This window comes from Rhinolophus ferrumequinum, chromosome 9 (assembly GCF_004115265.2).
Source record: "Rhinolophus ferrumequinum isolate MPI-CBG mRhiFer1 chromosome 9, mRhiFer1_v1.p, whole genome shotgun sequence".
NCBI classification, from domain to species: Eukaryota; Metazoa; Chordata; class Mammalia; order Chiroptera; family Rhinolophidae; genus Rhinolophus; species Rhinolophus ferrumequinum.
The window spans coordinates 34,304,365-34,321,900 of record NC_046292.1 but is presented as its reverse complement, the minus strand read 5'-3'; the positions used below and the strand labels follow the sequence as shown (position 1 = coordinate 34,321,900).

Genomic DNA, 17,536 nt, shown 5'->3' with positions numbered 1-17,536 from the left:
CCAAAATCAATGTAATCATTTTATTGTAGTTAGTTTTTTTATCTGTTAAAGGAATTCTTTCTCCTTATTTTTCTTTTTAACTTTTTTTCTGACATTTATACATATTCATTCTTCCATACTAACTTCAAAATTACTTTATCCAACTTTTTTTAAACCTTCAAAGAATTATTTTCTGGAGTGTGTTTAAATAATAAAATGATTATGAACATGCAAGGAGTTAAATAATTTCTGGCAATTCCTGACCATAGAATATTATTTTGTCACAGGACTAGGCCATTGTATCAATAATAAAAATTAGAAAGGGTAGAAAGAGAGGAGAGCTAAATCATAAGGAAGCAATGTATATCAAGTTGTAAAGTATGAATTTTAATGCATTAAGAAAAAGACGAAAAAGTTCCTATATGGTATTGGAATAATTGACTGTCTGTCTGGAAGAAAAAGACTTATGCCTAGAACTATATATAGAAATAAATATCATATGGGTAGGAAGTTAAATGCTAAAAATTAAAAAACAAACATTTTTAAAGGAATATACTATACTAAAGAGACCTTATCAAAAAATGCATACCGTGAAAGCAAAGAAAGATCTTTTCATCTCCATTAGCTTTACACCCTAAGAGCTCACTAGAGATCATTCTGAGGCTGTCTTACAGCCATTGAGCTGCTCAACAACCAGCATGAGTTATGGTGTCTGGAGTTCTGCTTGATTATTTCCTTCATAATCAGGAAGCATTTGTACTGGAATATTAATAAAAGACAAAAGAGAAAGTTCTTACAATCCACTGTAGCCTCAATGTAAGTTCTATCCCCCAAACAAGTTCAATCCCAAACTCTGTACTAGCCACTAAAACAGCTCCACTCATCTTTAGCCCCCGATCTAAACACAAAATGTGAAGAAAATGCAGGACCTGAAGGGGAATCCTGCTTTACTTGCAGTACAATTCCTAATCCAATGGTGCTCCATGTTGTGGGTTTATTGATATTCAAATTGCGCTGTGCTTTTTTTCAGATGCCCTGTTGGACCCATACAATGGTTTGGTGAGAGCTTCACTTTCATTTCTATGTGTGATGGCTTTGTTCCTTTTCTATCTGTGTTTCATGAAAAAAGGTAACTGCTGCAACGAGGATGGAATCATTAAAGGTATCACTCTTAATGTACTGCCTAAGTCACGTGGGATGTTTGTACAAAACTGTTTGACATTTGTCAACCAATGCCAAGCCTTACATAGGAAGATTGAGGGTTTATTTCTTACTTTAGAGGTACTGAACTTCACACCTCTCAATTATGAGCTTCCCCAATGTGGTTTGAGATCTGAGATCACTACAGATGTCTCCTGAGCTGCTCAGATCCACCGTTACTTCTGTACTCCCAAAGGAGTGCTTTCTCTCTTGAGTAAGCCTATTCAAGAAAAATGAAGTAGGAAATACACAGATTGCCATAAATTTTCAAGACATTACCTACATTCAAGGGCTTGAATAAAATCAATGTGAAAAGAGATGGGTATATAAACCAGGGAGTCCTTTACAATCAGACTATTCCTTCTGGTTTTATGGCTAAACTACATCACAATTCTGAATAAAAATATCACTGAATGATTCAGTGACCCAGGCAGGTACAAGGACATGGAATATTTTAAAGAATGAACCTTTTCTCAACTTCTGACCAAACAAACTAGATCGTCTATAGTTGAGTACACTTCGAGGTGGGGGATGTAAATCTGAAGATGAGTAGACAATTTAATGGACATGAGTCAAAGGAGAAGTTGCAATCCATTGTGCCCATTTTCCTACCTAATCCATAAAACCTGGTGCTACACTTATGTGTCTACCTTATATTAGACCTGGTGATAATAATTTTACAGAATTTATCTGAATCAATCCTAAAAGGCAGTGCTATTATTGTCACCATCTAATAGATGAGGATGTCATGGCTCACATAGCTCGTAAGTGGCAAAGCCAACTTAAAGTGCGGATACATTAGCTCCAATTCGCATGCTCTAACCTTATGCTTCTCTTTGGTATTTAGTTTCAGGTTTTTGCTTGTATATATTAATGGTTGAGGAGGTTATTAACTCATGAGCCATCCTGTTGCATAGTTTGGAAAATTAAATCTATTAATACCAGACATCTGACAATGATATCTAAATCAATAGCTCTTCTCTGTCTTAGCAGGAAAGTCTTTTAGAGACTTTATTCCAACTGGGTTTCATTAAAAAGTATCTCACTGTTTCTGGTTATTTTACTCTAGTGGAAGGTGATATAAATCAAAGAGCAAATTGATATGTATAAGGCCTGGCAATTAAGTTCACGAACTCATCCTAGAAAAAGTGCTACACACCTCATTGCTGAATATCACTACGGTCACCTCCGAAGTACTCTCCTTGGGAAGCTATGCACCAATGCCAGCACCTAGTCCATGCTTCAAAGCAATTTTGGAACTCTTTTTCTGGAATGACCATGAGAGCTGTCGTCATATTACCCTTCATGTCCTGAATGTCACTTAAATGTCTTCCTTTCAATATTTCCTTTATCTTCAGGTAAAAAAAGAAGTCACTGGGGGCCAGACCAGGTGAGTAGGGAGGGTGTTCCAATACAGTTATTTGTTTACTGGCTAAAAACTCCCTCACAGACAGTGCCACGTGAGCTGGTGCATTGTCGTGATGCAAGAGCCATGAATTGTTGGCGAAAGTTCAGGTTATTTTCATCTAAATTTTTCATGCTGCCTTTCAGCACTTCCAAATAGTAAACTTGGTTAACTGTCCAGTTGGTACAAATTCATAATGAATAATCCCTCTGATATCAAAAAAGTTAGCAACATCATTTTGACTCTTGATTTGGGCTGACGGGACTTTTTTGGTCGTGGAGACATGGCTGATTTCCATTGTGCACTTTGACGCTTTGTTTCAGGGTCGTATTGGTACACCCATGTTTCAACACCATTGATAACAGTGCCAAAAATATCATCTTGCCTCTCCGGAAGGTCTTGGCAAACTTCAACTCTCCTTTGCTTTTGTTCATTCGTGAGCTCCCTCAGGACCATTTTTGCACATTCCTTTCTCATGCCAAGATTTTCAGTTAAGATTTTCCTAACTTTCTCTATTGATGTTTACTTGGTCTGCTATGCTTCTCAGTTAGCCAATGATTTTGACTCACAATTCCATGAATTTTTGCAATGTTTTCATCAGTTCTGCTCGTTACTGGCCTCCCTAACCTCTCTTCATCAGTGATGCGTTCTCTCCCCTCAGAAAAACATTTATTCCATTTGTACACTGCTGTTTTTTTCATGGCATTATCCCCATAAACTTGAAATAACATGACCCTGATTTCACTTCCACTCTTAACCAAGTTTAACAAGAAATTTAATGTTTGTTTGTTGCTCTAATTCAAACTCAGACATTCTTGTGACAGCACACAAAAACACGCAACAACAATAATGAATGTTATTCAGCAAGACTCTGCCACATGTGGAACACGAACACAGCTGAGAGATACTGATATACCAAGGTTATGCAACCTTATCGAGCTGTTTGTACAGTGCTGCCAAGGTAAGCTCATGGTGGCAAGTTCGTGAACTTAATTGTCAGACCTCAGATTTTAGTAAAATATAGGAAAATATTTTAATGAACTCTGTTGGATTGTAGATATAACCCCACTTGACAAGGGATTAAAACTAAGAGGTGTAAGTATGCTCAGAGTCCGTGGATCCAAGACAATTATTTTTCTTTCAGCCAACTCAGTGTCACTACAGCTACACCCATCCAGTCTTCCAGTCCTCAGAATCCCCAGAAATCTGATAAATGTCCCTAGGGCCTCTCTCCAGTACCCCCGGCAGATTAATCTTGTGCTAGGTTAGGTGGTGAGAACTAGGAAAGGAAACTCCTCTTAGCACTTATATATATATATGTAATATATATATATATATATATAATATATTATATACACACACACACACACACACACATATATATGTATGTATATATATGTATATATATATGTAGGGGGTGCAAAAAATTGTATACACATGACTTGTATTCGTCTTTTGTTATTGATATATATTGAGTACAACAATTTTAATACAATTTTTTCCTTTCTTAAAATGTGTATACATTTTTGGGTCACTGTATATATACCGCGGTCCAAAAAATATAGAAATATTTTAAGAGATGTTATCTATGCTCAAGCAGTAGTTTGCCATAATCAGAAGTATCTGGACACTGATGGTAACCACTTTGAGCACCTCTTGTAATTGCAGAAATCAAATGTGACTTGTATTCATCTTTTGTTTTCAGTATATAGTATTACAATTAATACAGGTTTTTTTCCTTTCTTAAAATGTGTGTACCTTTTTTTGGCAATATATACCACACCCTACCACCTCCTGCAAACTAAAGGCACATCCTGAGCCTTATCTAGGTTGTGGGCATAGGGTAATGGCTGTGCATTTTCTGGTAATTGTCCTTAGGCCAGTGATGTCCCTGATTCCTGTATTCCTCATTTATTAATTCTAACTTTCTCTGTTCTAGTGTACAAATATCACTGCTGTCGTTGGTGGACCTCAAGCATTCTTGAAATACTGTTTTTTGTAGTTCTTTTGTCTGCCATCTGTTTTTATCTGCCATTCCGGATCAGAAGTAAGTGGGGTCAGTAGTTATCGACTCTCCCTTGGCAGCTCTCTTTTTCCTGGAAATCTGTCTTCTGGGAGTTGTTAGGACCAGGAGATCAGTGGTTTGGGTGACATCTCAGAGGACCAAATCGCAACACTAAGACTGTTGTGAGTATCAAGGAACGAAGCTGCTATGACTGCTGCCAGTGGTTTCAGATGCACTTACGGACATAGCTCCTTCTGCTTCCAGGAGAAAGAAACATTCTAGCTTCAGAAAATATGATTGGGTCTAGCCACTAATTTACTTTGCTGGGTCTGCTGCTGGTGTATATCTATAACTCCAGGTCAATGTTTCTTAGGTATTTAAGGGTTTAGAGTCTACATTGAATACATAATGTCAAACATAAATGTTTTCCATTCGATTGCAGTACTTCCATATGCTGCTTAAGTTTGCATGCAATTTCAGGAGGCTCATGAAACACTGAAATCCTTTTTTGGACCTATTGTCTGAAATGTGGCTATCATTTAGAGGGGAAATTGATGCATTAATATAATAATATTCAAAAAGATGATTTTGGCACTTGACAGTTCTTCATTATTTACAGGTTTCCAAGGGAAATGTATATACAGAATAACTACCATCTAATCAAGGCAAAAAAAATGCTTTCTTTTATTTGAAGCATTGTTTTCAAACCACAAAAGAGAATTTTAGAGAAGTATGGTATTTACCAGCAGACTTTTTCCTGTATCTTCAGTTTGCATTCTAATACTAGATAGGCCTTGAACCATGCATATATAGACCTTTATTTTGAACTCTTTACTGAAAATTGCAAAACCCTGCCTCAGAACTTATCAAACCAATTGATAAAAAAGACCATAATTTCCAGTACCAAAGGAAAAGTAATGTTGTATAAACAAATCAAGCACCTGCATACAATGTGGGAGAAAGTGGTATAGGTGAGCCAAACTTCCCCTGGACTTCTTCGTTTCAATGAGGTCTTAATACTCGCTCCTGAAGATTCTGTAGTAGTAAATATGAGAAGCGAAGAGACCAGGATATAGCTCAATTCAGTCATTCCAAGAGCTGTTTTATGGAAATATAAATTATCCCTGATTATAAAGGGTCTTTGAAGTTTGATGACCACCTAGCTTTGGTCAGCAATTATTTTTTTGATTCTTTTAACATTTTTTAAATTTTCTAATTACAGTTGACATATAATATTATATTAGTTGCAGGTGTGCAACGTAGTGATTAGACATCTATGTAACTTACAATGTCATCATCCCAATAAATCTAGTACCCATTTGATACTATACATAGTTATTATAATGTTATTGACTATATTCCTTATGCTATACTTTTTATCCCCATGTCTATTTTGTAACTACCAATTTCTTAATTCTTAATCCCTTTACCTTTTCACCCAGCCCCCCAACCCTCCTTCCATCTGGCAACCATCAACATGTTCTCTGTATCTATGAGTCTATTTCTGCTTTGTTTGTTCGTTTAGATTCCACATGTAAGTTAAATCATGTGGCATTTGTGTTTCTCTGTCTGACTCCACTCAGCACAATACCTTATAGGTCCTCCCATGATGCTGCAGATGGCAAGATTTCATTCTTTTTTGTGGCTGAGTAATATTCCATTATATATATATATATATATATATATATATATATATATATATATATATATATATATATATCCCACCTCTTCTTTATCCATTCGTCCATTGATGGACACTCAGGTTGCCTCCATATCCTGCCTAATGTAAACAATGCTGCAATGAACATCTGGATGCACATGTCCCTTCAAAATAGTGTTTTGGTTTCTGTGGATAAATACTCAGAAGTGGGGTTACTGGGCTCTTTATCTCCTGTTATAGCTTTTGTTTTAAAGTCTGTTTTGTCTGGTATAAGCATTGCTACTCCAGATTTTCTTTTCATTTCTATTTTCATGAAATGACTTTTTCTATCCCTTTACTTTCAGTCTCTGTGTGTCTTTCAATTTGAAGCGAATCTCTTCTGGACAGCATGTGTAAGGGTTTTGTTTTCTCCTCCATTCAGCCACCCTAGGTCTTTTGACTGGAGCATTTAATCCATTTACAAGTACATTTAAAGTAATTGCTGATAGATATGTAGTTATTGCCATTTTATTATTCATATTTTTTATTTCTTTTTTCCTCTTCTTAAAGAAGTCCCTTTAACATTTCTTGTAATACTGATTTGCTGGTTATGAACTCCTTTAGCTTTTTCTTGTCTGGAAAGCTTTTTATCTCTCCTTCAATTTCAATGATAGCTTTGCTGGGTAGAGTAATCTTCATCACTTTGAATATTTTGTGCCGATTCCTTCTGGCCTGAAAAGTTTCTGTTGAGAAATCATCTGACAGTTTTATGGTAGCTTCTTTGTAGGTAACTGACTGCCTTTTCCTTGCTGCTTTTAATATTCTTTCCTTGTCTTTAAACCTTAGCATTTTAATTATGATGAGTCTTGGCGTGGGCCTCTTTGGGTTCATCTTGTTTGGGACTCTCTGCACTTCCTAGGCTTGTATGTCTGTTTCCTTCATCAGGTTAGGACAGTTTTCAGTCATTATTTCTTCAAATATGTTTTCAATTCCTTGCTCTCTCTCTTCTCCTTCTGGTACCCCAATGATGCAAATGTTGTTACACTTGATGTTGTCTCAGAGGCCCCTTAAACTCTCCTCACTTTTTTGGATTCTTTTTTCTTTTTAGTGTTTTGATTGGGTCTTTTCTGCCACCATATCTTCCAAATTGCTGATTCAAACCTCTGCTTCATCTAATCTACTGTTAATTCCCTCTAATGTATTCTTTATTTCAGTTATTGTATGCTTCACATCTGACTGGTTCTTTTTTATGTTTTGTATCTCCAGTTTTACGTTTCCTATCTCTTTGTTGAAGTTTTCACTGAGATCATTGAGTATCGTTATAACCAGTGTTTGGAATTCTGCATCTGGTAGATTGCTTGTCTCCATTTTGTTTAGTTTATCTTCTGGAGCTTTGTTCTGTTCTTTCATTTGGGAGATGTTTCTTTGTCTCCTCATGTTGGCTGCCTCCCTTTGTTAGTTTCTATGTTTTAGGTAGAACTGCTCTTTCTCCTGGTCTTAGTAGAGTGGTTTTATGTAACAGATGTTTTGTGGGGCTCAATGGTGTAGTCTCCCTGGTTACCAGAGGCAGTACTCCAGGTGTGTCCCTTGTGCTGGTTGTGTTTGCCCTCCTGTTGTAGTTGAGCTTTGGTTGCTCTTTGTACATCTATAGGAAAGATTGACCCTCAGGCTGATTGGTTGTGAGGACTGGCTGTGACTACAATGGAGGAGCTATTGTGCAGGGACTGACCCTACAGAGCAGGATCCACTTTAGCTGGGCTCTGGTGCCTGCAGTCTGTCCTTTGAGTGTGTTGTCTGTGGAGGTGGCCTGGTGGTGCTCCGATGTGGTCTGAAGATGGTCATAGGCTTGCTGGCCCCAGGGTCTCCTGGGAGGAGACCTGCCACAGGCCAAGTTCAGCTGCAGCCTGTGCCCTACCCAGGGCCACCTAGCATGAGCCACAAAGAAATCCACAGATGTCTTCCAACCACACTAGACTTGCAGGTGTCTGGAAGAGGCTGAGTCAAGGCTGGCTGCTGCTAGTGTTGGGCTAGGGGCTGCTTAAGAAGAGGTGCAGGGCACACCAAGGTCAGATGCTGCTTGTTTGGGGTTTGTGAACCTTTGAGAGATTTTAGCATGAGCCAAGCATGAACTAAGACAGGCCGTTTGTATGGAAAAAACACTGGAAGTGGCTTAGGTAGACTGGCAAGTTGGATGGGGCATGGTCTCAGGGAATCACCAATGCTGGGCAAAGGCTGTTAGCAGATTAATGGAGACTCAGATTTGGTAGCCACCTGCCTCTGCACACTAGGAGTGGGGAGAGCTCAATAAAGAAGCAGCGGCTTCTGCTTGCACATTTGTCTGGGAGAAGCTGCCCCTCCAGCCCTTGCCCTAAAGCCAGACAATTCAGTTCCTCCCTGTATGTCCCTGGTGCCTTTCAAGCTGCTGCCCCAGTGCTGGAGCTCAGAGTCTGTGAGTCCATTAGCAAGTAAGCTCATGCATAGGCTCTTTAAGAAGAATGCCTGGCACTGCAGCCATCCTAATCTCATTCATCCACAATCCACTGATTTTCACAGCCAGAAGTTGTGGGGACTTGTCTTCCTGGCACTGAAATCCTGGGCTGGGGTTTCTGGTGTAGGGTTGGGACCCCTCACTTTTCAGGAGGAAGCTCTGCAGCTGAGATATCCATCCCGATTTTTAACTGCCACATGTGGATATAGGGACCAGCCTGTTCTGCATCTCCACCCCTCCTACCAGTCCCGTCATGGCCTCTTCTGTATATCCTTAGTTAGAGGATCTAGCTAGACTTCAGGTGGTTCTCAGTGATGATTGTTCTGTAGTTTAGTTGTGATTTTGATATGGTTGTGAGAGATGCAAGCCCAGAGATTACCTACTTCACCATCTCTATGGGAAAATTTGTGGTCAGCAATTTTTAAAACTAAATACCAGGAGTTGAACTGGATCATATGTTAGGTGTATGTTTACCTTTATAAGAAACTGCTGAAGTGTCTGTACCATTTTGCACATCATCGGCAATGCATAAGAGAACACTTATTCCTTATGTTTTCCAATATTTTATTCCATTAGTCTCTCTGATTTTATCTTAGTGTGTGTAGTGATATCTCATCTTGGCTTTCATTTCCTTTTCCTGAGGATTTAATATAAATAGAATCATTTACTTTATTTACTTCATTTACAATATTTTTTTTTTTTGCTGTCTTCTTTCACTTAGCATATCATTTTGATGGTCTATTCATGTTTTAGTATGTGTCAGTTCTTCATTCCTTTTTATTGTTTAATAATATTATATCATATGAATATAGAACATTTTGTTGATTCATTCTTCAGTTATTGTACCTTGGGTTTTTCCAATTTTGGCTATTATTAATAATTTTACTATGAACATTTGAGTATAAAGAGCATGAATGTTATTCCAGTTATTTAGATCTTATTTAATTAGTTTCAACAGTGTTTTATAATTTACGGTGCACAAGTCTGAGGATTTTGTCATTCATTATTCCTAAGAATTCTACCCTTTTTAATGCTATTGCAAGTGAAATTGCTTTCTGAATTTCACATTCATCTTTATCGTTGATAAACATAGAAGTAAAACTGATTTTGTATATTGATCTTGTATCCTGAAACCTTGCTAAATTTATTCATTCACTGTTTATTTATTCTAATAGTGTGTGTGTGTGTGTGTGTGTGTATGTGTGTGTGTGTATTCCTTAGGATTTTCTATGTACAATGTCATGTTATCTGAATTGAGATAGACTTACTTTTTCCTTTACAATTTTGATGCTTTTTATCTTATTCTTGCCTAATTATCCTGACTAGGAAATCCGGTGCAACACTGAATATTAGTAGTAAAAGCAGACATCCTTGTATTGTTCCTGATCATAAGGGGGAAACATTAACTCTTTTACCATATAGTTTGATGTTACCTATGGGCATTTTTATAGATGGCTTAAAGTTCTGTTCAGTTCCTGACTTGCTGATTATTTTATCATGAAAAGGTGTTCTGTTGTCTCAGATGCTTTGTTTGATTCTGTTGAGGTGGTCATGTTGTTTTGTCCTTTATTCATTGTATTACATTGATTTTCAGATGTTAAACTATCCTTTCCTTCCTGGGACAAATCTCACATGATCATGGTAAATAATCCCTTATATATAATCCTGATTTGGTTTGCTAATGTATTTTTATTAATTGAGGAATAATTTCTTCTTGTTCAAGATTTTGTGTTCATAAGGTATATGGATTTGCAGTTTTCTTTTCATATAATATTTTTGTGTTGTTTTGATATAACAGTAAAGTGGGCTCGGTGAATCATTTGGGAAGTGATTCTGCCTTTTCTATTTTTTGGAAGAGTTTGTGAAAGATTAATATTAATTCTACAAATTTTAGTAGAATTTACATGTGAAGCTATCTGAGCCTGAGCTTTTCTTTGTTGGGATGAGAAAAGAATATATTAATTCAGTGCTCGCTTTGGCAGCACATATACTAAAATTAGAACCCTACAGAGAAGATTAGCATGGCCCCAGCACAAGGATGATACACAAATTTGTGAAGCGTTCCATAAAAAATAATAATAATAATAATTCAATTTTTTACATGTTATATGACTATACACGTTTTCCTTTCCTTCTGGGTCAATTTCACTGTTTGGGTCTTTCTATGAATTTGTCCATTTCGTCTGAGTTATCGAAATTTTAGGTATTCATTTCTTCATAGTATTCCATTAAAATCCTTTTAACTTCTGTGGTCTTAGAAATGATGCCCTCTTTCATTACTTATTTTACTAATTATAGTCTTTGTTTCTTTTTTTTTCAGTCTTGCTAAAGACTTGTTCATTTTGTTTATCTTCTCAATAACTTGCTCTTTGTATAATTGATTTTCTCTGTTGTTTTGCTATTATCTATTTCATTTATTTTAATTTTAATTTTTATCATTTCTTCTTTCTGTTTTCTTTGAATGTAGTGTGCTCTTCTTTTTCTAGTGTCTTATGGTGTGAAGTAAGTTTATAGATATGAGGTTTTCCTTCTGATATAATGTAGGGCATCTATAACTTTTCTTCTATGTGATATTCTATATGCTCCCCATACATTTTAGTATGTTCTGTTGTCGTTTTAATTCTTCTGAAAGTGTTTTGTAATTTCACTTGTGATTTCTTCTTTGACCCATTGGTTATTCAGGAGAATGGTTTTTAATTTCAACACATTTGTGAATGTCCCAAAATGTCTTCTGTTTTTGATTTCTAATTTAATGCCATTTTTCAGAGAACAACCTATGTGTTATTTCAATTCTTTTAAAATTTGAGGAATTTGTTGGTGGCCTCCACACTGTCTATATAGGCAAATATTCAATGTGCACTTGAGAAGAATGCATATTCTTTTGTTTCATGGAATGTTCTATAAATGTCTGTTAGGTTTAGTTGATTTATGATGTCGCTCAAGTCTTATATTTCTCTGTTTATCTTCTGCCTAGTTGTTCTATCCATTATTGAAAGTGAAATATTATAGTAAACAATTATTATGTTCAATTGTATAGTCCTCTCATCAGTTCTATCAGTTTTTGCTTTATGTATTTTGAGACTCTATTGTTAGTTGCATATATGTTTGTAAATTTTATGCCTTCCTGATAGTTAGACCCTCATCATTATAAAATATCTTTCTTTGTCTCTGGTAACTTTCCCATTAAACTTCCTTTTATTCATTTTTAGTACATCTATTCCAACTCTCTTTTCGTACTATTGGCATGTCATCTTTTCCCATCCTTTACTTTCAAATTATTTGTGTCTTTGAATTTAAAGTATCTCTTATAAACAGCATATATTTGAACTGAGGTGTTTTTTTTTTTTAATCAATTCTGCAAATATTGCAGAAGGTAGAAAAAAATTCTACATTTTCCTTGGAACATTTATTCTATTTACCTTTAATATAATTACTAATAGGATAGTGTTTATATCTGCCATGATTCTATTTGTTTTCTATGTGTCTTTTTCGTTTGTTGTTTTTTGGGTCCTTTCTTCCTTAATTATTGCCTTCTTTGTATTAAATAGATATTTCCTAGTGCATCATGTTTCTTTTACTATTTTTATATTTTTTTGGAGTTTTTCTTAGTATTTGCCCTGGGTATTACAATAATCATGTCTGGTAGGTGAAATAATAGGTCCTGAAGAGGAGCCAGGACTTTGTAGTCCCCAGGACTTTTGATAAATTACCTTATGTGGTAAGGGGAATGTATGGACATGATTAACTTAAGAATCTTGAAATAGGAGATTATACTGGATTGTGTGGGTTGGTCACTGTGATCATAAATGTCCTTATAAGTGGGAGATGGGAGAATCAGAGTCAGATGGTGAAGATATAAGGAAAGAAGAGGAGTTGGGAGTGATGAGCTTTGAAGATGGAGAAGGTGGCTATGAGTCCAGGAATGTAGGCAGCCTTTAAAAGCTGGAAAAGGCAAGAAAATGGTCTAACCCTTAGAGCCTCCAGAAAGAATGCAGGACTGCCAAAACCTTAATTTCAGCTTAGTGAAACTGACTCTGGACTTCTGATTTTCATAACTGATAAAATTAGTGATGCTATTTTAAGCCAACAAATTTGTGGTGATTTATTAGAGCAACAAAAGGTATAATAACTAATGCAAATTTTGGTACATGGAAATAGAGTGCTAGTGTAACAAATATTTTTAAATGTGAAAATAGCTTTGGAATTGGGTAATGATAGAGGCTGGAAATATTTCAAGAAGCATAATTTTAAAAGCCTAGATTGCCTTAAGTAGACAGTTAGTAGAAATATGGGTGTTAAAGGCACTGCTGGTGAGGGCTCAGAAGGATGTGAAGAGCATAATAGAGAAAAACTATATCATCTTAGAAAATATCTAAATCATTATAAAGATACTGTTGGTAGAAATATGGACATTAAAGGTGCTATGGTACAGTCTCAGAAGGAAATGAGGAACATATTATTGGAAACTAGAAGGAAAAAAAGATCATTGTTATAAAATAGCAAAATAGTGGGCTGAATTATGTCCTACAGTTGTGTGGAAATCACAACTTGTAAGTGATAAAATTGTATATTTAGATGAGACTTCTAATCAAAGGTTTGAAGATATGGTCTGTTTTCTTCTTGTCACTTTTAGTAAAATGTGATAGGGAAAAAAAAGATTGACAGAACAACAAAAAGAGACCAGCACCTGATAATGTGGGAAGTTCTCAGCAATCCAGATTGCAAAATGTGCTAAAATTAGGAGAGTCACTGCCTGGAAAGTGCTCTGTAAAGAAAACCAAGGGTGTGTTTGGACAAATTTTGCTGAAGTCTTGAAAGGATCAACGACCATAGTATTCAGTTTTGCAGAGGGCTTCATGATTTGATGAGATGAGATGAGATGAGATGAGATGAGATGAGATGAGATGAGATGAGATGAGATGAGATGAGATGAGATAAGTGACTAATGGATCCCCTCCCTAATATCAGCAAAAGCCAGGAATAAAGATGATATCCAGGAAATATCTGTGGAGGAATCTCTTACCTAATAGAGTTTGTCCCTGTGAAATACATAGGAAAACTTCAAGGTTCTTGAGAATGTTATACTAGCAGAAACACTGTGAACTTGTGCCAAAAAAAGAGAGAAGATGAAATGAAAGATTATTGGACTTCTAAAGTTTTCTGACAGGAAACAGAATAATAAAAGTAATCAGGTGCAAATGCACTGTATTACTTTCCTATGGCCACTGTACCAAATTACCTCAAATTAGTGTTTTAAAGCAACACACATTTATTCTTTTACAGTTCTAAAGTTCAGAAGTCTGAAATGAATTTTGCTTGGGTGAATCCAAGGTGTCACAAAGACTGTACACCTTCCTAAATATCTAGAGAGAACCTAATTTCTTTTCTCTTATAGCTTCTAAAACTTCATTCTTGATTTGTTGTTTCACTTCTTTTATCTTCAAATCCAGTGGCAAAACATCTTTAAATATCTCTCTGCTCTGTCTTCAAATCCACTTTTTTTTTCTTGCATATAAAATAAACTTCTGCCTCTCTCTTATAAAGGTATTTGTGATTGCGTTGGGCCCACCGAGATAATCCAGGGTAATTTCTCCATCTCAAAATCCTTAACTTAATAACATCCACAAATACTTTTACCATATGAGGTACCACACATGACTTCCATAGATTAGATCTCGAATATTTTGGGGTTCCATTATTCAGCCTACTACCATGTACTACCTTTCATGAAAAAGAAAGAATGATTCCAGGAATGGTACCAGAGCCCCAGAGATCAGAGCCATGAGTCACAGAGGATTGTCCCCAGGACTTGAAATCTAATGGAGTTTGCCCAGTTGAATTTTGAATTTGCACTACTTTTTTTTATTCTCCTTTTCTCCACATTTCAATGGGAATACCTATAACTGTTTTACCATTATATTTTAGGAGCAGATAATTTTCATCTAGTTTTTCATAATGGAGAGGAATTTTGCCCCAGAATAGATTATACTCAGAGCTTCACTCATCTACTTCCAAATTTATTTAAGTTGTTGGAAAATGTTAGTTCCTTGGAGTTGTAGAACTTAGGTGATTGTCAGCTGGGGGTCTCGTAGAGGCTGCTGGGGTATCTTCTCATGCTTTCCATTATGCTTTGCCAGCAATGGTTGGTCAAGTCCCTTTCAGCATTTGAAATCTCTGACTTCTCCTTCTGCCATATATATCTGACTGCAGCCAGAAAAAGTCTCTGCTTTTATGGGCTCATATGATTAGAGTTGGCCCACCTAAATAATCCTGGATTATCTCCCTAGTTTAAGCTCCATAACCTTAATTATATTGTCAAAGTCTCGTTTTTCATGCACTGTAACTCATTCATAGATTCCAGGAATTGGGACATGGATATCTTTGTGGGTTCTTTCTGCCTATGACAATGTTTCAACCCCAAACATTCATAGCCCTCCCAAACACAAAGTCTATTTTACTCATCTAAGTTTCATCCTATTATAACATCAACTTAAAATTGATAATAAAGAAGAAAATAAAAGAATATTAAAGAATCTATTTTATATAGATGTTATGAGGGTTAACTGAATTAGTCCACTTTAAGTAGTAAAACGACTTCTAAAGAATAAGTTATCAGTACAATAAAGTTATACTAAATGTTGGTTCTTGAATATTCTCTCCCCCTAGTTCTCAGTTCAACTAATTTCCTAATTTTTACACCTTTCTCAGTTTCCATTTCAGATCCTCTTTTTGTCTTGTACAGTGACTGGATATTTGATATAGCAATATTGGCAGGTGTACTGATGGTGTTTTTCGGTGTGCTTATCATTTGTTTACACCTGACACTAAAAGGTAAGTGATCATGGTTATTCATGATTCTAACTATCATTTTTCCAGCACATATTTATTTTACATTCCCTGTAAGGCTCCACTTTCTTCCTAGTTATTAGTCCAGGGTTCATCCTGTTTCCAGAGAGAAAGAAAAATAAGTTCCAAACGTGGTTTTGTGAAGTTATATATTAATATACTAAGGTTAAGTTATAGCATCTCAAGTACACAATCAAAGTATGACTCTGCTTCTGCTCTGACCTTCAGACTTCTTCTGGTCTGTCCTTCACCTAGTAGTAACACACAGAATCATAGCCATGCATTTCAGATTTGTTATTCTCCTCCTGCGACATGTAGGTCAATTTTTATTTACACATCTATATCTCTAGCACCCAAAAAGAAGAATTCAATGTGGGTCTTTCCAAGTACATGTTGTGACATTGTTGTCCACATAGATTAATTTATCTAGCTCTTATATTATTCCATTCACTGAAAATTACTAAGACTTTATTCTACTTGGACATCATTTAAGTCTTTTTACCCTGCCTCCTTTAATGAATTTCACCATTTCTCCACTTTTGTTCATCCAGGAATCCCAAGTAATAGGTATTAAGCTAGAAATTCTTTTGATTTTTCTTTTTGCCAAAACTTTGTTTCTGATATAAATAAGGGCCAACAAGTCCTTAGATGTATAATTTTCCCATAAAAACTTCTTGTAAGTAGATTTCAATTTACAAAATCATGAGTACATTGCTTTCTTGATAGAATTTTCTTAAATGAACATAGTATTAAATAGATAGTGAATATCTTGTGTATATAGCTAGATGTTAGAAGAAACAAGAAATATATATATGGGATTCTAAGGGGTAAATGTGTTTTGGGCCAACAATTTTAACTATTCCAAATAATTTCTTACAAGAAAGAGCCAAAAGTAGTCAAGGACTTACAGAATTCACCATTATAATAGACTGTATAAAATTTAAGAAAAAAAATTCAGCTAGAAATGAGAATTTATAAAAAATTAGATGAATAATGAATATATAAGAAATAAGTAAAATAATTTTAATCAATGAAATATTAATTAAAAAATAAATGCATAGTGTTATAATGGTTGTCAATATGATGACTATTTAAATAAAGTAATATGGAAAAATATTAAAAACCTAGTCATTGAACATCAATGGCTGCTAATATCACAGAAAATGGGACAACCAGAGATTATTCTACAACTAATAACAAAATACTATCTATGACATGTTCCTAGATAGGAAAGAAGGAAGGAAGGAAGGAAGGAGGGAAGGAAGGAAGAAACCCTGAATCTGATTAAACATATTTTTTCTCCAATTTGTAGGACATATAAGTAAGAGAAGAATGCTCATACATGAAAGAAATTCACAGAGATACAATCAGCAAAATGTAGAGATAGAAAGCACTATGTAACAAATGATCCAAGTTCTTAAATAAATGTTGCTAGAAAATAAAATGTTATGGAAACTGAACTTATAGTTTCCTAATTAAAAGGCATATCAACCAACCACAACCTGTACATATATTTGGATGTCTATTTAAACCAATATGCTATTCAACAAAAATGACCAAACTTTAGCAAATTCATAAAAAAAAGAGACAGCCCAAATAAATAAAATCAAACATGAAAGAGGAGAAGTTACAACTAATACCACAGAAACACAAAGGATCATTAAAGAATATTATGAACGATTACAAGCCAACAAGTTGGACAACCTAGAAGAAACAGATAAATTTCTGGAGCATACAACCTTCCAAGACTGAACTAGGAAGAAATAAAAAATTTAAACAGACTGATTACTAGCAAAGAAATTTAAGCAGTAATCAAAAAACTCCTAACAAACAAAAGTCTAGGACCAGACAGACTCACCAGTAAATTCTACCAAATACTTAAAGAAGAATTAATACCTATCTTTCTCAAACTATTCCAAAAAATTGTTACATAGTGCTTTCTATCTCACATAGTACTGGAAGTTCTAACCACAA

General features: G+C 35.4%; 1 protein-coding gene and 1 non-coding gene across 2 annotated transcripts in view; both read left to right on the top strand.

The window, feature by feature from the left end:
• LOC117027302 (selection and upkeep of intraepithelial T-cells protein 7-like) overlaps positions 1–17,242 on the top strand; it is a 29,912-nt gene extending 12,670 nt beyond the window's left edge. Inside the window, exons 5-8 of the mRNA XM_033114903.1 lie at positions 1,010–1,141; positions 4,524–4,631; positions 15,425–15,547; positions 16,875–17,242. Of these exons, the coding sequence (XP_032970794.1) occupies positions 1,010–1,141; positions 4,524–4,631; positions 15,425–15,547; positions 16,875–16,963 (452 nt within the window). The 3' untranslated portion in view covers positions 16,964–17,242. The remainder of the gene's footprint in view (positions 1–1,009; positions 1,142–4,523; positions 4,632–15,424; positions 15,548–16,874) is intronic.
• Positions 10,683–10,789, top strand: LOC117027917 (U6 spliceosomal RNA). The gene has a single exon (XR_004424031.1). It is a non-coding gene; the product is annotated as a U6 spliceosomal RNA (small nuclear RNA).
• Positions 17,243–17,536: the final 294 nt, after the last annotated feature.